The sequence below is a fragment of the Galeopterus variegatus genome, unplaced genomic scaffold (genome assembly GCF_000696425.1).
Source record: "Galeopterus variegatus unplaced genomic scaffold, G_variegatus-3.0.2 Scaffold638, whole genome shotgun sequence".
Lineage (NCBI taxonomy): Eukaryota > Metazoa > Chordata > Mammalia > Dermoptera > Cynocephalidae > Galeopterus > Galeopterus variegatus.
Window position 1 is genome coordinate 379,055 of NW_007726749.1, and position 20,494 is coordinate 399,548.

Genomic DNA, 20,494 nt, shown 5'->3' on the forward strand with positions numbered 1-20,494 from the left:
GGGCCGGCCCTCTGGGCGCTATTCTTTCTCTGCAATCTGCTCCTGCCTTGGTCTCTCCATCTCACACCTCGACCTCCTCTCATTGTGCAAGCCTTGGGGTCAACCTTGACTCTCTCTTACATCCCTTATCCAAGCCACAGCAAATCCCGTCAGGTCCTGCCTCAAATTAATTCAGCGAATTGCCTCAAATTCAGCATTTGCAGAATCTGGCTACTTCTCACCGCCCACAGCCACTGCCCTCTGGGAATACTGCAGTCACCCTTCCCGGTGTCCTCCTTGCTTCCACCCTCGCCCCAAGCCTTTCTCCACACCGTCAAGGCAGCCTGTGGAAGCCAAGTCAAATCCCACCCCTGCTCTGCTCGGCACCCTCCACTGGCAACCATCCCATTCAGAGTAAAAGCCAGCACCCCTCAAGCCGATGAGGCTCCCTCTGCCCCTGCTCAACCTCACCTCCTGCTCTTCAGCGCCTCGCTCACTCCCATCCAGCCACCCCAGGGCCTTTGCAGTTGCTCTTCTGCTCCCTGAAACACCCTCTCCCCAGGTAGCCACGGGGCTTGTGCCCTCATCTTTTAAGTCTCTGATCAAACGTCACGTGGTCAGTGAGGCCTTCCCTGACCATCGATCAATAGCATTTAAAACAGACCTCCCCACCCCCCCACCAGCAATTGGCCCCTGGGACACGTAGCACCATCTGACATATGCGTGTTTATTTTGTCTGTCTCTCTCTAGAACAGAAGTTCTAGGAGGGCAAAGGCTTTGCTTTATTCACTGCTGAATTCCCATCACTTGGAATAGTGCCTGATCCACGGTAGGTGTTCAATAAATGCCTGTGGAATAAATGAATGGGCCCAACCACTGGGCTACACAACTCAAAGTTTCACAGGTGATGATTCTGCGTCCCCAGGGTGTGAGTGTTGGGGGCATTCTGAGCTCAGGGACAGTGTCTCTGAAGAGAGGGAATGACTCCCCAAGGATACAGGGTAGTCCTGAGGGTCAGGGTCCCACTGGACCTGCTCTGTTCTAGAAGAGCAGAGTCTCCCAAAGTCACTCTCTCTTTCCCCTGAAGAAGGGGAGCTGGGCCCTGCTGCCTCCAAATCCTGGGTGATGTTGGTCTTCCTGATGATACCCGCTCCCAAGGTCTAGAGAACCCATGAGGACCTACTAGAAGGCAGAGGATGGCACTGAGCTGGGATTCTAGAACCGCCAAGTTGTAAGGGCTCTGGAAAGGGAAACTGAGGTCCAAGAGAGAGAGGGACTCACCCAGCACCCCATGAACCAAGGTGGGCAACACAAGTGAGACCTTGAGCCAGAACCCCAGGAAGTGGCGGAAGCAGGAGAGGCGGGCAAGGGTCTAGCCCTGCGCCCCTGATGCTGTTGACCTGTGGCAAGCCACACCACCCCTCTGGGCCCGCTTCCCCGGAGAGGGAGCCCTGTGTTCACAGGCTGCACGTGTCCAGCAGTGCTCCTGGTCCCCACCTCACCAAAGCCCCCCCACCACGGAGCCGCCAGGCCTTCCTGTTTACTCGAGGCCCCTCTCGCGGCTGGAAGGCGACAGGCTTGGCCTCCCCTGCTCCCCACTTCCTTCCTCTCCCACTTCAGTGCCTCCAGCCCAGGTCCTCAGGGCCCCCGAGGCCAAGAAATAAGGACACAGTCCAGGGGGGTATCTGAGGCCACCATCCCAGCGGGGCCCACCCAGGAGCACTCTCTCTGTGAGAACCCGGGTTATAGAGGCACTAATCTTGCTGGCTGGTTGGAATGTCCCAGCACCTTGGAACAAGCTAGTATCTGGAGTGTCCTTCAAGACAAGAAGAGAGTGACAGCATCGACCTTCTTGGACCCAGTGCCACACCCACCTTGCAGGCCACCAGGGGGAATGAGCACATACTGACCCTAGAGGGGCCCCCTCCTCTCCCCACCCTTCCCCGGGCTCCTGCCTTCATCTGGCCCCCTCCATCCTTCCTCCACAGAGCAGGGTCTCCCTGACTCACAGTGTGGCCAGCAGGACCAGCAGCCTGGGCACCACCCCCGGCCTAGAGCTGCTGCATCAGAAGACCCTAGAGATGTTCAGACACTAAAGCTGGAAGCTGCAGATGGGACCTTCTGGCTTGGCCTTACAACCCTTCAGGAGCCTCACCTGTTGGGAATTCTTGCCCCCAAAGGCTTAGCCTGAACCTGTAGAGCCTGGAAGTTCCAGTTTCCAGGAACTTCAAAGGATGGAGGAGCTAGTTAAATGATACCAGGAGGAAGCAACACATGATTCTGAAAGAAGGAATTTTCTGCAGGACAGCGGGTCTCTTCAAAGCCTAATGTCACAAAAAGAGTGGGAGAACTGTCCTTGAATAAAAGAGATTTGAACAAACATCACAACCAAATGCAATGTGTGGTCCTGGATTGCATTCTGATTTTTTTTTTTTTTAAAGATGACCGGTAAGGGGATCTTAACCCTTGACTTGGTGTTGTCAGCACCACGCGCACCCAGTGAGCGAACCGGCCATCCCTATATGGGATCCGAACCCGGGGCCTTGGTGTTATCAGCACCACACTCTCCCGAGTGAGCCACGGGCCGGCCCTGCATTCTGATTTTAACCAACCAACTGTAAGACACGTTTTGGGGACAATTGGAGAAAATTACACATGGACTGAGTATTACCTTTTTTTCTTTTTTCTTTAACCTATATAGGGACCCAAACCCATGGCCTTGGTGTTATCAGCACCGCACTCTCCCAAGTGAGCCACGGGCCGGCCCGAGTGTTACCTATTACGGTAGTAGTGTTAATTTCATGTTGTTGAAACTCTGAGTTGTGGCTATTTAGGAAAATGTCCCTATTTTTTAGAGGCATACTCTAGGGATTAACTTTTTTTTCATATCTGTAATTTATATTAAAATACTTTGGCAAAAGTAAAACCATGAAGGAAGTATGGAAAAATGTTAACAATTGCTAAATATTGGTAATGGGTATATGGGCATTCATTATATTTTTCCTCCAGTTTTTAGTTTGTATGAAATGTTTTTTTTTTTTTAAAAAAAAGATGACCGGTAAGGGGATCTTAACCCTTGACTTGGTGTTGTCATCACCACGCTCACCCAGTGAGCGAACCGGCCATCCCTATATGGGATCCGAACCCGTAGCCTTGGCGTTATCAGCGCCACACTCTCCCGAGTGAGCCACGGGCCGGCCCCATGTATGAAATGTTTTACTCAAAATAAAACGAACAAAAAACCCCCACTCTTTCTGAGCGTCCCATTGCCCTTAAGAGAAAAGCCAGATACTTGGGTCGGCATTCAAGGACCTGGGAGTCTGGTCCCTACCACCCGACAGGCTTGTCTCTTGCTACTGCACCCCGTCTAGCTACATTACAGCCCCCCCTGAGGCCTCAGCTCTCCCCACACCTAACAGGTCCTCCCCACCTCTGTGGCTCTGCAGAGCTGTTCCCTCTGCCCTCCCATGCCCTCTGTCTCTCAGTGAAATCCTAGGTATGTTCCAGGCCCTGCTCCAGAGCTCTGGCTCAAGGAAACTCCTGCTGCTAGGTCCCCTCTGACATCTCTGCACTTAGCCTCCCAGAACTGGTCTTGGTGGAGTAGGTCTGATGGAATTCTGTGGGTCTCCCTTGTGCTAGGAGCCACATTATAGTGTGCCAGGGACTTATGAGCCTCTGTCTTGCCAACACGGCAGGTGCTCTGGAAATGCTTGCTGAGCGAGCAAGTGTGCAAGAGGGAAACTCTCAAAGGAAGGTTCATGGTGGCGAGGGCGGGAAGGCATGACTGGAGCTTTTAAACTTTTTGTGCTTTCAAGTTTTCAGCAAAGAATATCTGTATCAAGACAGACAGACAGATGACAGAATATGTTTAAGTGAAAAAGTGATTCTCTGGTGAAGAGTTTGATAATTCGGGTCAGCATGGGTTTTTATAAACTGGGACTCAACTGAATTAATGAAGCTATAATAACAAATAAAGATAATGGTGATAATTTTAGCAGGTGGACTTTTCTCGCGCTTTTTCATCTTTGGCATGTTTTCCACTCATCCTCACGCTGACCCTGAGACAGAAGGGGTGTGTGAGTGTGATGAGCATGCCTGTGTGAACCCAGTGTGACAGATGCAACACCCAGAGATGGGAGGTCACAGTGACCTGTGGCTCCTGAGCTTGCTGCTTCCCTGCATGCCCCAGGCCCACTCAGGGAACAGAGGACCCGCTGTGGCGACCTCGGCCCCCAACCCCACCCACACCGCTGGCTCACCCTGCACGATACCTGCCTTCTCCTACCTCCCCAGACCACCATTTATTTATTTCATGTTCTTCTTTCAATAGACTCACCTTTTATAACTTAAATACATTTATTTTAAAAGAAACTTTGCATAACCAATGTGAATGGAAAACCAGCCCCCCTTGCCATAAAGAGAAGGGGACACACAACGAGAACATGGTCAACCCCCAACAGCAGGATTTCAATCCAGGCAGGGGTGGCCCTGCTGACAGCTCTCTTGGCTTTAAAGGGAGCCCAGCTAGCGCCAAAACAGTGTTAAGGACACGTGAGCACCAAATTGAGTCTTTCTCCGTGACAAGGTCAAAGAGTGAGAGAGAACAGAACAGGAAAGGTGGTTCTCCCCAGGGCGGTTCCGGGGCATCCCCAAGACATCTCAGGCCTGCACACACTGGCTGGGCTGCTCTGGTCTCTGACTCCCGTGGCCATGGTAACTGACAACTTGCTTGGCGTGTTCTCATCCTAGCCTTGGGGGCTGGGGCGGGGGGCACTGAGCCTATTTTAGAATTGGAAATGGCTTAGACTGGGCAGGCTGTGACCTGTCCAGGACCACATGGGGGAAGGTGCTCCAGGTCTCACCTCTTCAGGAAGGCACCCCTGACTATGCCCCCCTGTTCACTCTCAATGCCACGACCCCCCCTCCACCCATTCAATGGTGATGTCCTTTTCAGACCCTCAGAGCTTCTCGTACCAAGGAAGCCAAGTCACCTCCCACTTGGCTGGCTAGTGAGTGCTGCCCCACTGCCCTGGCAACCCCACAGGGCCCATGACCTCCCTGCCTGTGCAGCCCAGGCCCAGTGAGGGTTAGGCACAGAAAACACAGAGTGATGAGGGATCAGGGCCAAGGCCGCACAGCAAGAAGACAGAGGAGTCCAGGCGGGGGCCCTGCTCTGCCTGAGCAAGAGACCCCAAGAGCAAGGACCCTGCCTGGCTTGGGCATGCCCTGTGTGAGGAAGGACCCTGGGTGTCCCACCAGAGCTAGCAGCTAGCTGCAGTGGGCTGAGGGGCCCCAAGAGGAACAGGAGGGTGAGGGCTGGGACTCAGGCTGGGTGGGCATGATCACATGAATCAACTCCAAGGGAAGCAAAGAAAAGGAGTAAAATCAAGTGTCCTTGGAAATTCCTTTAGTGCTCGGCTGTCCATGAAAACAGGATAAAGTGGCTTCCTCTGTCTGTGCTCAGCCAGGCAGGGTGGAGGCGCTGGGCTCAGGCCAGGGCGGCCTCGAGTCAGGACAGGGGTGGGGCAGGGCTTTGAGCTGGAGAAGGGGCTCCAGCATTGCTACTTCAGGGCGTCCAGGTGGGTGCAGACCTGGGAGAAGACACTGTCCACGGAGCCTTCAGCATTGACCTGTGGGGAGATGGGCTGTGAGGGCTGAGACGTCGGGGAGGGCTGGCTGGGCCCTGCCGAGGTGGGAGACTGACCTACCCCAGAGGCCAGGCCTGCAGGAATCCCCTCATTGAACTGGCGGGGAAACCAAGGCCCAGAAGGGGTCTGGCCCGAAGTCACACAGTGAGTTGAGGTCTAGCCAGGAAAGAACTCGGGTTTCCTGGGGCTTCCCTGGGGCCCGCGGGAGGCACACCTTGCGAACAATGCCCCGTTTCTCATAGAAGGCGATGACAGGCTCTGTGGCCTTGTAGTAGGTGTCCAGCCGCTTCTTGATGGTCTCCTCATTGTCATCCACACGCCCGCTGGTCTCTCCACGCTTCAGGAGCCGCCGGGTCATGGTCTCGGGGCCTGCGTCCACATACAGCAGCAGTGTGGGCTGTCCAATCTGCGGGCGGGCACCATGTGACGGAGACCCTTATCCTGCCCCGGGGCCTTCTCCCATCTTCCTACCTCTGAGGGCCCATTTGAGACCTACTGAGACCTTTAATCCCTTCCCCAAGGTAGCCTGAGGGACCTTCCTGAAGGTCAATCTTTCCTGCCACTCTCCTGCTCAAACCTCTTCCATGGCTCCCTAGTGCCCTCAGAAGAAAGCCCAAAGTTCTTACCAGACCTAGAGGCCTGCACGGTCAGCCTCTGCCCGCCCCGCCCTTTCCTGGTCTTCTTACTTCAGCCATGCTGACTCTGTTCCAGGCTCTCACGTGCTGTTGCCTCCGCTAGGAACCCTTCCCTCAAACCTCATGCTAACCCACCCACCTCTATACCAAGCACTCTCCATCAGGTTTCAGCTAGAACCTCATGTCCTTAGGGCAGTCTTCCTGGATGCCCCCCATCCCCCGCCCCCCGTGACATGCTCTCCCAGCCCCCTTTATTTCTCCCTTGAACATGTCTCCCAAGGTTATTGATTTAATGTCCCTGTCCCCAGCCAGGCCAGGGACGCCTGCGGGCGGGGAGGCATCTGTCCCATACCTTCAGGGCTGGATAAGAACTTGACAAAGGGACAGGGGAAGGGGGAGGGCTGCTGAGTTCTGGGGAGCTCTGAGCAATGTCACTGTCATTGGAACACATGGGGGTGACTTGGAAGGGTGAGAAAAAATAAGGCCACCAGTGCCCCTCCGTGGCACCCCTGCCCAGGCTGCCCTTCACACTGAACCAGAGATGGCAGCACTTCTCCTGCCTGACCACAAGACCCAAGAACAGGGGCCCTGCCTCTCAGTCACCGCCAGGTCCCCAGGCCTGGCATAGCCCTGGGTGAGGAGGGGCTCCAGATCTCTCACCAGAGCTAGGGAAGGGGCAGCTAGTTAAGAGGAACAGAGCCACCCATGGCTGCTACAGCCTGAGGATCAGGCCAGGGCTTTCTCAGGGCCTTCGAAGCTCTGCCTCTCCCTTCCTAGCTGCCTGGGTCAGTCCTCAAGGGCCTCTGTGCAGCTGTCACCAGACCCCCATCAAGGCCCCAGAGTGCTGCCTCTAGGGAGGGGCTTGGCAAGTAGAAGCCTGACTTCTGGCGTCAGGCTGACCTGGACTCTATCTGGGCTTACTTCTGTCCCTGTTTAGCCCGAGGTCACACCACTTGTCTTCACTGAGCTTCAGTTTCCTTGGTGGCAGTACCCATCCTAACACACATCCCTACCTTCCGGATGGTTAAGGATTCAGGATGACAGCATTGGCTGCCTTCAGGGAAGGCAGCTTCTGCATCCAATGACCCCAACAATCTGCCAGGTGCTCCTATCTTACAGAGGACCATGCACGGCAATGGCTGGGCCTGGACCCAGCTCCAAGGCCACCACCTCTCCATCATCCATCAGCTGCTGAGCTCCTCCAGGGCACAGACTCAGAGTCTCTGGTTCATCTGAGTCCCCAGGGCTATGCACAGTAGGTACTTTATACATCCCAGATAGAGATGGTAAATCTGTGAAGACCAGCTAAGTCTCAGAGCTGGGAGTCTCTGGCTGAGATTCTGGTTGTTGGCCTCAGTTTCCCAGTCGGGACAATGGGCATTGAGCCTGGGGAGTTGGTGCAGAGCACTGCCTGCTGGCAGTAAAGTTCTGGTCCCTTTAGCCAGGGTGAGTCAGCCATATCTCGAAGCCCACCCTTCCTCCTTTGGTGAAGCCCTAGTGCCCCCTGGTGTCCAGAGCCAAGAAGACCAGCTGCCCAGACTCCTGGAGGCCACCACAGGGCCAGGCCCTGTGCTGGGCCTACTGCCCTCAGTAGTGCCCGCAACAGCCCCAGGAGTGATAGGGACCTTCATTAACCTCTTTTACTAGATGTGGCCCTGAGGGCTACAGGTGAGATCACACAGCTGGTATGTGTGGGCCAGGACTGGACACCTTTCTGTGCTTTCTTTTTTTTAAAAAAAAGATGACCGGTAAGGGGATTTTAACCCTTTGACTCGGTGTTGTCAGCACCACGCTCATCCAGTGAGCTAACCGGCCATCCCTATATGGGATCCAAACCCGCGGCCTTGGTGTTATCAGCACCGCACTCTCCCAAGTGAGCCACGGGCCAGCCCACCTTTCTGTGCTTTCTGGCATCTAACCACAGGGTCCAGGGCCTGGGGTCTGAAGGAAGCCAGCCAATCCCCATTTCACAGATAGATAAACTGAGGCTCAGAGTAGGGCAGACATTTCTTGAGGTCTTTCAGCTACTTAGAGATCAAGAAATACAGTCTCCTACCCTTGGATGAGGCTTGAAGCCATGAAAGCCCAAAGACGGCCCCACAGACATGGGGAGTGGGGATGGGGGTCTGGTTCCCTTCCCAGCGCACCAGGATGCCTGGTTAGCCCCACACCCACTCTTGCCAACCTCTCCCTCCTAGGCACTCGCAGCACCACCTGTTTCCCCACTATGGCCTTGTACACCACAGGTGCTGGTGTAAATGTGTGCGTGTGTGCACGTGTGTGCATCCCTGTGTATATGTGTGCTGCAGCCGTGTACATGCATGTGCATGGGTGCGCGTCATGGACATTGCCATGTGCCTGGGCATGTGTAGGCACACGTGTGTGCATGTGCAAATGCCTGTGGCCTCGTGCATGCGCACTTGTGCGCCTCGTGCACATGTATGTGTGCCTGTGTGTGCTTGTGTGGGAGAGATGTCCCTGGTGGGCACCTATTCTAGGAAGCTCAACACCATCGTCCTCAAGGCCTGCTCTTTCCAGTCAGACTCCTATGGCCCTTGGAGGGGACCGGATGCACCTTCCTGGCGTTCAAGCTTCCGGCCACGCCTGTACTTCCCTCCCCAACATCACCCCTGCTGGACCCATGCTGGCTTTACCCTTCCAGCCCTGCCAGTGCTGTTCCCTGTCCCTCTGCATGCTTATGGGGTGCCAATCCCATACTCGAAGGGCGCACCTGTCTCCCCCCATTTTGCAGATGAGGAAACAGGTTTAGAGGGGCAGAATGACTGGCTCAAGGTCTCGAGGGGCTGAGCTGGAACCTGAGCCCAGGTCTGTGAACTCCCAGCCTGGTGCTCCCCCTTCTTCTATACCTTCCCCTCCAGAAAGTCCTCCAGGTTTCCCTCCTCACCCGCCAGCCTCTCTCTCAGCTGCTCCCGAGGTGGACCCTCAGCTCCGCACTCAAACTTACCCGCCGCTCAAACTCCTCGCCCTGCTGCACCTCCCGTGGGTAGCCGTCAATCAGGAAGCCTTTGGAAGTATCTACTTTGGCCACCATGGCGTCGCGGAGCATGTCCAACACCGTCTCCTGGGGGCGCAGCAGAGGAGGAGGGGGCTGTGAGTCTCTTCCCCTTTCCTTCTCTAGGCCTCTGCTTGTGCTGGTCCCGCTGCCTGAAATGCCTTCTCCCCTTTAACACAAATGTCCCAAACAAGCTCCCTGTCTCCAGGGAGCCTTCTCTGCATTGCGAAGACCTTGACTGAACAAATGATTCATTCACATCACAATATTTCCTGAGCCCTTCCTCCCAGCCAGGTCCTATTCTGGCCCTTTTGGACCTAGCGGCAAACTAATTACACCTCCCCTGCCCTCAGGAAGCTCCCGGTCTGGTGAGGGGACAGACAATTACACACTTGATTTATCCATTTCCACGTGTGACATAGGTTGTATGGGCAAAGAACTATATACTCCTCTGCTATTGGAGTATAAAATTAGCCCGAATCTGGGAAGTCAGGGAGGTCTGAAGGCTGAGGAGGAAAGAACTTTCCAGGCAGTAAGGAGTGTGGCTAGTTTGAGAGGACAGAAAGGCCAGGGTGGCCAGAGGACAGAGAGCAGGGGGGAGGGTGGGAGGCAGGGCAGGGTCCTGCAGGATCTTGGGGCTTCTGGATGGAACTTTCTGCAAAGGCAATGTGGAGCCACAGGACAGTTCAGAGCCAGTGAGTGTCATGATCTGCCTCGCCAGGGTGCCATGGCTTTGCTGGCTGGCGTCCACCCTGGGCTACCGTGATCCCCTGCCCCCACCCCACCAGGGCCCACTCACCAGTGGCACCAGCTGCCCCTTCTCCATGATTTCCGACAGCATTTTGCCCCTGGCTGAGCCCGACCCGACCTCGGCCCGCAGGAGGTCCCCGGTGGAGAGGTGGGTGTAGCCGTACTTCTGCACAATCTTCTCACACTGGGTGCCCTTCCCCGAGCCAGGCCCACCTGCAAGTGCCCACCCATTCAGAAACACCAGGAAATGGAGCCCCAGGAGGGATGAGGGTTGCTAGGGTCCCCCAGTGAGGGAGGCACAGAGCCCAGGATGCAGCCCCCAGCCCAGGCTCCTACCAGCACCTGCAGAGACTCTCCCTGCCACCCCGCCCGCCTGCCTGTGACTCACCCACCACAAAGATGATCTTGGTTTTCTTCAGCTTCTCTGCGGGAGAGAAAAATGGGAGCAGGGCTCAGTCACTCACTCGACAAATAGCCAGAGGCACCTCTGGAGTCCCAGGCCTGTGCTGGGCCCCGGGCAAAGGAACAGACACAGCTCGCACTCCTGTCAGGGAGGCAGACAAGTCACAGCCCCTTGTGAGCCGTGATATGAGTGGCAGCTCAGAGACTGGGAGAGGTCATGGAGGGGAGGGCGTTCCAGACAGAAGGACCAGCCGAGGCAAAGGCCTGGGGGGGGTGGGGATGCCAGCCCTCATGGCGCCTCCCTGTGGGGGGCGTGACCCCAGGGGCGGTCACCTTTGGCCTTCCTTTCTTCCTCACTGCGGGGGTCACTTGAGCAGCAGCCCATGGTTCCTGCTCTTCCCGTCCCAGCCCTGGCCCTGCCCATTGCCCGCCTTCCCTGGCAGTGTTAATGTGGAGTTGGCAACCACAACACGTGTTGCCGGGAGACGGTTGCCAAGGAGGAGGGCTGCGGTGGGCACGTGGAACTCTCGCCCGGGCAGGGAGGCAAGCTCACATTCCAACCTCTGCCTCACTGGCCATCAGAACTCGGCAAGACCACAGCCCTCCTGGGCAGAGGGAACCTGTGGCTTGGGCAGGGGTGGGGATGGCGGTGGGGGAGGAACTGCTCAAGGGGTGTCACAACTGGAACAGGAGCTCAGGACTCCCTCCCTGGGCTTCCTGGGCTTCTCCTCTTCTCAGGGAAATAGAGGCCCAGGCTATCCCCCACCTTGCTGTGCGACCTGAGGAAAGAAGCGCCTGTGCCTCTCTGGTCCTCTGTTCCTGCCCCAGTGAAGAGGGGGCCTTGGTAGCTCCCAGGGGCCCTCCCAGCCATGAGGCTGGAGGAGCTGGCAAAAGAATACCTCTCCTTCGGATCCCATCCCTGGGTGAAGGTCACAAGCCTGGGGGTGGGGGAGGCCACAGCCCTGTGGCAGCTGATGCTGGGAGCTCAGGGGTGGGAGGGTGACCACTGGCATCAGGTAGCAGCAGCAGCTCCTTTAAGAGCTGCCCAGGCCAAGGCACAGCGCCAGAGACGGGACGAGAGGTGCTGCCAGTAGCCGGAGGAGGGCTGTTCTGGGCTCTCTGCCCATCCCATGTCTCCTTCTAGGTCCCAGCTCATAGGAGCTAGAAGGGCCCGAGTCCTCCTCAGGGCCCACTCCCCCGAGATATCAGGGAAACTGAGTCCCAGAGCAGGGCAAGAGCTGACCTCACACTCATTAGGCTTGGCATTTGCATACTTGGGGCCTCTCCTCCGGGTGGGCCTCCCCTCCCCAGCACCCACTCTCTACAGAGAGAGGCAAGGACTCAGCTCTATAAATACCAGCATAGGAAATTTCTGGGGCCCTCAGAAGCCTCAGGGAGGCCTCATCACTTCTAAAATTTATCTTGGATCTGACACATCCCATGAGAGGCCAGAGGAGCATGCTGGAGGCTCCCGGACAGGCCCACTCTGGCAGCCCCAGAGCCTCCTCCAACCCCTCCTGGGATGTCTCCCCCAGGGTGCACCCCCTTAACAGATGGGAACATTGAGGCCAGGCAACGAGCAAGAAAAGAGGAGCCCATACCTTCCATCCTGCTGGGGTCCCGGGAGCCGAGTCAGCACTCTGCAAGACAAGGGCACAGGTGACAGGGGTGAGGGGATCCTCCTCCCCACCCTGACTCAGCTTCCGCCAAGCAACACCCAAGGCCGCCCGGTATGTGCCAGGCCCCGACAGGCAATCGCAATCTGAGGGCAGAGGAGGCCGCGGAGGGAAGGAGGATGGGTGACCTTGGGGAAGTCACCTTTCTTCTCTGGCCTCACCTGTCACAGAAGGGTAGCCATCCCCTCCTGTCCACCTCAGGTCCCGCTGGAGGCTCAAGGAAGGCGAGAGCAGCGCTGAGGGGCCTTAAGGGCGAGGACGGGAGCTGCCGAGCTGCTCCCTCGCTAGTCCCAGAACACAGGGCGCGGGTCCAGCGTCTGCCCAGACGCCTTGACAACGCTCCCCAGGGCCGGAGGAAAAGAGGAAGCTGCCAGGAGGAGGATGGAGCTTCGGAGCTACACGTGTCTGGGACGGGTTTGGACGTGGATGCTCTAAGGGACATAGAGGCCCAGAGTGGAGGAATCTGTGGGGGCCACTCACTGGACACAGCCCTTTACAGTTTTCAAAGTGAGGGGGTCCAAGGCTCTTGCCCCTGTGCTGGCCCATCTCCCACCCCTTGCACATGGTCCCTCCCCTTCAGCCCCCGAGGACGTTGCTTCAGGACCTCAGCCCCACTCCTGCCACCCCACCCTGTGCCTCCAAGCACCCCTTCCAGCCTCCCCAACCTCCCCTCCCCACCAGTCTCTCTGTACACTTTCACTTCCCCTTCACGGCCCCCCACAGCCCTCCCCACGGCCACCAGCCACCGTCCCAACCACTCTTGCCTTGACCCTCCCTTCACGGCCCCCCACAGCCCTCCCCACGGCCACCAGCCACCGTCCACCGTCACAACCACTCTTGCCTTGACCCTCCACCCTCAGCCAGCACCCCCTCACCTCTCCCTGGGACCCCTACTCTGCCCCTCAACCTTGGCTTCAGGCTCCCCAGCCCTGTGTGGCCAGCCCAGGCATCTCTCCCCAGCCTCAGATATCCACATCCCCCCGACAGGCCGGAGGCTCCACAGACCCCCCCAAACTCCAAATAGCCCTTCCTGCATCCCCAGCTCCGTGCCCAGCCAGAGGCCCGAGTCAACATGAACGCTCTTCTCCCACCCCCACCTCTGGCCCGAAAGCCCACCTCCCAGCCCTGCTGCAACTGAACCTCTCACCCATCTATCTCCTCACCACCACTGCCTAGTTCCAAGCAGGGGGCCCGGGCCACTGCCCGTGCCACCACATGGACCACCTGCCTCCATACCCTACCAGGCAATCTGCAGGATTTTCTCTGACATCAGGCTATGTCACTTACCTGCTTACAACCTTCCATGAGTGGTCCCCTCGGCTCCCACCCACAGACCCCCCAAACTCCAAATAGCCCTTCCTGCATCCCCAGCTCCGTGCCCAGCCAGAGGCCCAAGTCAACATGAACGCTCTTCTCCCACCCCCACCTCTGGCCCGAAAGCCCACCTCCCAGCCCTGCTGCAACTGAACCTCTCACCCATCTATCTCCTCACCACCACTGCCTAGTTCCAAGCAGGGGGCCCGGGCCACTGCCCGTGCCACCACATGGACCACCTGCCTCCATACCCTACCAGGCAATCTGCAGGATTTTCTCTGACATCAGGCTATGTCACTTACCTGCTTACAACCTTCCATGAGTGGTCCCCTCGGCTCCCAAGACAAAGCCTGAGCCCCTTAATACAGCTGGCAGGTCCTGGACATCTGGCCCTAGCCACCCTCTGAAGCCTTATCAGCTGCCACTGGAACTGCCTGGAGCTCCCTCACCCACCTTGAGATGTCCCCCCTCCAGGCCTTGGGGAATGTTGTACCTAGTGCCCGAATGCCTTTCCCAACGTGCTATTGTTTGGGCCTCAGCTCAATGTCACCTCCTCCAGGAAGCCTTCCGGGACTCTGCCCTCCACTCCCACACCAGCAGGTGCCTTCTCTGAATCTTCCCCAGCATCACACACCCACACTGTATTGGGTCTCTCTGCTACACCACAGGCCTGTGCTCCCACCCAACCAGCCCTGGCACAACCTGAGCACAGAGCTGGGGAGCCTCATTCCATCCTCACTGCCATCTGGAGAAGGACCTGATGCTTGGAGAGAGGGATAACTTAGCTAAAGGGCCTGGCTGGGGTCAAACTTGGGTCTACATTTTTGGCAGCTCTGTGCCTGGCATCTAGTAGGACCTTAAGCAGCTTTGCTGACGGTCCCTGATGCTTGTGAGACATGAGTTATACCCTCTTTTTCTGCTGAGTGTGCTAAAGGAGGGGTAGGAGCTGCCCAGGGGTGGAGGAGCACCCCCGGGCCAGGGACAGCCATAGCAAAGCCATGAGAGTGGCCTCAGCCCTCCCCCCTCCTGGTAACCTAAGCCCCTCCATCCTGCTGGCACCTGCCACTTCCTTGGTCCAAAATAACTTGGGTTGTGAGGAGGCTTCACAGGGGTCCAAGACGGAGTTGGGTTACCGGCTCAGCACCAGGCCTTATAAGGCCTCTGGTTCAGGGCCCCAGACACTCCTAATATGACTGGGTGGTCTGCTAAGAGGCCTGGGGAGCTTAGGCCCAGAGGGACAGTGACAACCCCAATCACAAGGCAAGACCAGGGGAGGGCCCAGATCTCCCAGCTCCCGACCCAAAAGCAGCCTTCCCAGTTTTTGGCAACTGACTAGGGTTCAAACCCCAATTCCATCACTCAGCTGTGTGACCTTGGGCAGCCAGTGTCCCTCCCTGGGCCTGTCCCACTGCTGCTGAAGAGTACTGGGTGGGTAGCTGAGAAGTGCTACAAAAGGCCCCAGGTGCCAGCCCCAAGACTCTCACAGAGCCCCAGCCCCAGCCCAGGCAGGAGACTGGGACAGGGACGGAGCATCCAGAAGGCTTCCGGTCCCCCTAATACTCGACTTGACATGACAGGGAGCCCCTCCATGCACACAGGCTGCTCCTGTCCAAGTCCTCTGGGGCAGGGAGCCAGGCAACAGTCCCCCCTCCCTGGGCCCCAGCGGGGACGTGCCAAGGGCAGGGACCTGGAGCCCCAGGAGTGTCGGCGGGAAAAAGGGAGAGTGACCAGGAGGCTGGGAGGGGCTGCACCACACACACACACACACACACACACACACACACGCACACGCAGAGGGATCCACAAAGGCAGACGCAGTGTGCACAAATACCCAGAGCCTGGGGAACACAGACACACAAATACACACAGATAACCACAGGTACAAACACACAAAACCCAAGGAGAGCCTGACACAAACACGCCCGGCCGGGCCTCCCAGGGGACGCTTCCCACTTCCCCACTCCCTGCAGAGACCCTCACAGACACACTTGGACACACACTGACCTGGGGGAGGATGTGGGTGGGCGCCGGGGCCAGTGCGTGCCCTGCCGGTCCTCGCCACCGGCCGCCCCACAAAAGCGACTATTTATAAGGCTGTCAGCGCACAGCATGCCGGGAGCCAGTGCTGGGAGACGGCAGGGGAGGAGGGAGGGAGCGCGGACCAGGAAAGGAGGAGGGACTGGACTGAGCAGAGCCCTGATGGGAAGCCGGCGCAAGACTGGCACCCCCACTGTGCACCCCCAGGTTTGCCAGTGGTTTTCCTTTCCTCTGTTACCTCCACTCTGCCCACATCACCCTAGGAGGATAAGGCCAAGCTTCCCATATGACGGCTGGGGAAACTGAGGCCCAGAGGGGAGAGATTCTTTGCACAAGATCCTACAGTACATTGTGGCAGAGAGTGGCCAGACCAGGGAGGGATGGGGTCCAAGGCATGGACTCTGGGGCTTTGCTGGCCACAGTCCCCCGGCCCTTCCTCAGACCCTACCCAGAGGCCCTGGCCCAGGATCTACCTGGGACAGCTCCTACCCTGTTGGGAGGGACCCTGCATGCTCCTCTGCTACTGAAACTCCCCAGGACCCCAAAGACCACCCAAGTACCCAACTCCAGGCTGGTGGTTGAGTAGAAGATTATAAATACCAGCCCTGCCGCCATGGAGCTGCCAGGCAGCTCCCAATGAGTGCACGCTAGGGTGTGGGACGTTCCTAACACTCTGAGTACCCAGATGGGGGCCTGACAATCCTACAAAAAGAATAGCTTATGCCCATTAATGAGTACTCACTGTGTGCCAGGCACTAGGCGGAGCAGCGGATTCCAACCGTGTCTGTGAATCCTTAAACACAGAGGAGGAATGTGAGGCTGGCGCATAAAATAGCTTGCCTGAGGTTCCTTGGAAGAAAGCGATGTGTTTATCCAGCAGTTTGCAGGGAGGCTGACACATTGTATTAGGTGCTCAATAATGTAGCAGGGTGAGGACAGGAGTCCAGGACCATCCAGCTTCAGAACTCATGCACTTGACCAACAGACCACATCACAACCCTGAAGTCACAAGCCCCAGACAGTTGGGTGGATTGAATTTGGAATTTGTCTTGTAGGCACTAGGGAACCATGGAAGGTGAGCAAGAGAGTGAGATTACCAGGAGAGTGAGACCGCCTCAGGTGGTAGTAGTGCCTTAGCAACACCAGCAGCCAGGATGCCAGGAGGCCTGGGTCTGGTCCCAGCTTGCCACCTGTGAGGTCAGACAAATCCTTCCTTCTTGGGACCCTAGTTCCCCCATCTGTAGGAGGGGAGGGACGGTAGGTCAGAGGTTCAGCATTAGAAGCTGTTTGAAAGGCCCTCTCAAAAATATCATGGGTGTGCACCCTTCTACTTTTAGAAATCCATTTCAAGGAAACACATGTGGGCACAAAATTCTTACAGGAAGATTTTCTAGTGCCAGCAGGGGCCAACTTGGATGGTGGTACAAGCACGATGGATAGGAAACTGGTGACTCTGCTGCTGGGTCTGTGTGAGATAAAAAAAAAAAAAAAAAGTTCTTTGTGGCTGGTGGAGCAAGAGGTCCCAGACACGCATAGCATTGGGGAGAAATAAGCAAAAAGCCCAATTGCACCGGTCTGATCCCACTTGCATAAAAACACCTCTAAACATGCAGGTGCAGGTGTGTGCATGTGCGTGCATGCGTGTGAAATCTATTCCTTTTTTTTCTTTTTGCATTTTAGCTCTGCAAAGTTAAAGTAATGTCTTACAATCAAGTTGATAACATCTTAGAGCTGATGAAGGAGGAACCAGGAGGGCAGGCCCCCTGGCTGGGAGTGAGACGTCACTCCTTACTTGAAGCCTTCCCCAAGCTTTTCTGCTTTTACATAAGACATGCATCCACTACTCCATGTATAAAACAATTTTGACATGGATAAGACTTGAGGACATTATGGTAAATGAAATAAGTCAGTTACAGAAACACAAATACTGTATGATTCCATGTATGAGGTACCTAAAGTCTGCAAACTCATGGAAACAGAAAGCAGAACGGTGGCTGCCAGGGACTGGGGGGAGGAGGAAAAAGGGAGTTGCCTATTGGGTAGAGGGTTTCAGACCTGCAAGACGAAAACTTTCTGGAGATCTGTTGCACAACAGTGTGAAAATGGTTAAGATGATAAATTTGATGTTTGTGGGGTTTTTTAACCACATTTCTAAAATAAAATAAATAATTTTTTTTAATAAAAAAATTTTAAGTACCCGTTTTAATTATTTTATTTGCACGTGACCTATGTATTTTCTACCAATGCTGGGATGTTAAAATTTCAGGATTTTATTTTCCAGCAGTAACCTAAAGAAAGAAAAAAAAGGGAGAGAGGGAGGGAGGGTTGGAGGGAGGAAGGGAAGGAAGGACAAAGGATGGAGGGAAGGAAGAAAAGAGGGAAGGAGGAAGGGAGGGAGGGAGGGAAAGGAAAAATTGCATGGAGGAAAAATCGGGAAGGTTATACTCTAGACTGTGTTAACAAGGAGTAGGACCGAGTGACGCCCTCGCTTTCTACCCTATATCATTTGTATGATTTAAGTTATAACAAAAAATACCGAAAAACATAAACATATAAAAATGAAACCAATTTTTAAAAAAACTTAAGAAACAATATTTTGGCTAAATTATAAGACTTGAAAATGAGCCAGCATGGGAGGGTAATTCTGGGGCTGCCTCACTCAGAGGTTTGCAGCTGGATCCACGGGTCAGCATGCAGGGAGGTCAGGGCTGGGAGCTCCGGGCTGCCCCAAGTGGGCCTGCTGGTGAGGCTGGTGGAGCTGCTGAGCATCCGAAGGAAACAGCTGGATGACAGGAAACAGCTGCCACTCCTTGGGTTTGCAGCTGGTGGGAGGCTCAGTGGGAGATCCCCCACCCCCAGGAGGTAGGCAGTGCCCTCCCCAGAGAGATGAGGAAGTCCTGAGGTATCACTGGGGAACTGGGAGAGGGGTACAGAGGCACGCGTAGGTGCAGGAGGGCCTTGAATGCCGACTGAGGAGGTGTTTCCAGAGCAAAGAGGCCCAGGAAGAGGTGGGGAGCAGACCAGTCTCTGTTGGGTCCCACCTGAGGGAGTTTGAGGGGTTGGGGACTAGGCCCCGTGCTCCTGCCCTCAGCATCAGCCACCAGAGTCCCACTTCCTGATGTTAAACTGAACTTCCCCATGGTCTCCCCCCAGCAACCTGCCCCCTCTGGATGCCCTCCTACCTGCCTCCCCTTCATGCCCACCAGCAGGCAGGCAGAAGAGCCACGCCATTCTGGGATAAAGTCTACCTGGGCCCACATTCCCAGAAGCCTTTGCACAGGGTGGGAAATGTGCCCTATCCTCATATCCCCCTTCCCAGGCAGGGCTTTAGGCTCCCCTTGTGATGACTCTGCCAGGAGGCCCTTCCCCTCCAGAACACCTCCCACCCGCCATTGCTGCATCTGGCTGGCCCCGCAGCCTCCTGCCCATCCTGCAGCTGTCCCGCTTGACTTCTCTGAGCAAGAAAGATCAAGGCTTTCCCACCCTCTGGCTACATGCATGGCCTTTTGCCCTCTGGCCTCAATGTTCCCTCCAGCTGTGGCCTCAGAGCTGTGTTGCAGCCTCCTGCCCATCCTGCAGCTGTCCCGCTTGACTTCTCTGAGCAAGAAAGATCAAGGCTTTCCCACCCTCTGGCTGCATGCATGGCCTTTTGCCCTCTGGCCTCAATGTTCCCTCCAGCTGTGGCCTCAGAGCTGTGTCCCCCCACCCCACCCCAGCAGGCTGTGGGTGTCAACACCAGGCTTTCATTCAGGTCCCCCTGCCCTATTAGTTGTACCTAACGCAGTGCATGGAACGCGGCTGCTGACTGATGGCATGAATTAAGAGACAAGTGCAAGGTGCCATCCTTGCCTCCCAGCCCCACTGGCCACTATCCCACTGGCCCAGTGCCCAGGGAACACTTGCTTTCCCATCCCCGTCTCCCCTGGGAGACCCTGGCAGGCCGCTTGCCCTTGTCTCACACAGTCACCCTTTGTTAGGCCTTGCTCCCAAGGGCACCTTATCTGCCCAAACAGGTTGTAATCTCCGAGTCACAGACCCCTGCTTCCTGCCAACCTGGAATAAACAGCCCTCATACTGAGAGGCTAGCAGCAAAGGCAGTGCACCTCTCCCCACAGCCTGCTGGGGCTGTAGCCCCCCAGACCCTCCTGCTGGGCCAGGCAGGGAATTTGGGTTCCCTGCCCTTCAGGGCCCCAAGCCCTAGAGCCGACCCCTCCCCCAGGCCTGCCACCCTACCCCTGGCTCCTGCTCATCCTCTCTGGCCTTCTCCCACCAGCTTCTCTGCAGGTGCTTTCTGTGATGGGATGTCTTTCCCCTGCACCCCCACACCCCTCCTGTTCTCCCTGCCAGGAACTCCCCCAACTTCTGCAGGAATCCTTCCCAGAGTTCGTCATGGGGCCCCTCTCCTCCCTAGAACCTGGGCTCTTTGGGGGAGTTCCCTTGAGGGAACTGGAGCTCTCAGAGGTGAAGTGACTTGTCCAAGGTCACACAGGTGGGGCGAGGTAGGGGCAGGAAGAGCCAGGGGGGCTTGACTGTGCAACCCCCAACCCCAGAACTGGCAGGTCTCGGCCCAAGCTGCAAAATGCATGACTCACTGGCCAGCTGCAAAAGCCCAGTGCTGCCGGCTTCTGTGAGCCCAGAGGGCGCGGGCTCGGACCTGAGGACGCCCGCAGTGCGCAGCCACAGAGGGCCGAGCTCCAACCAGGAAACACAGGACATGAGGCCAGAGCTTAGGTGTGTTTATTCCTGTACAAATCATTACAAAACCAAGTCTGGAGCGTCACCGCCCCACCCCCCATCAACCCAATGTGCAATGGCTCGCTGCTGGCCTCCTCCACCCGACCCCTCCCCCTCCACAGCCTCCTCCGGAAGCCCTTCCCTCCAGGCTCCCAACACACCCCACTGAGGCCCGGCTTTAATAAAGTGCCTGATGTAGAGTGAAGGGACAGAACCCAGGCCACACGGCTCCGGGAGCGCCCCAGAAGCCCCCAGCGGCTCCAGACAAAATGACTGCATAAAACCCCAGTGTGGCAGGGGCACCCC

At 56.6% G+C, this 20,494-nt stretch overlaps 1 protein-coding gene across 1 annotated transcript; it reads right to left on the reverse strand.

Annotated features, from left to right (window-relative positions):
- Positions 1-4,316: 4,316 nt before the first annotated feature.
- Positions 4,317-15,510, reverse strand: AK1 (adenylate kinase 1). The gene is made up of 7 exons (XM_008570861.1): positions 15,422-15,510; positions 12,029-12,067; positions 10,414-10,449; positions 10,075-10,238; positions 9,228-9,344; positions 5,842-6,033; positions 4,317-5,609 (listed from the first exon to the last, which is right to left on the reverse strand). Exons 2-7 carry the CDS (start codon positions 12,033-12,035, stop codon positions 5,541-5,543), a joined length of 585 nt encoding a protein of 194 aa, XP_008569083.1. The 5' UTR covers positions 12,036-12,067; positions 15,422-15,510; the 3' UTR covers positions 4,317-5,540.
- Between the last annotated feature and the right edge of the window lie 4,984 nt (positions 15,511-20,494).

Coding starts and splice junctions, on each gene's coding strand:
- AK1 (XM_008570861.1), bottom strand. Junction 9,345..10,074: donor AGGGGCAGCTGGTGCCACTG/GTGAGTGGGCCC, acceptor CTGCGCCCCCAG/GAGACGGTGTTGGACATGCT. Junction 5,610..5,841: donor AACGGGGCATTGTTCGCAAG/GTGTGCCTCCCG, acceptor ATCTCCCCACAG/GTCAATGCTGAAGGCTCCGT.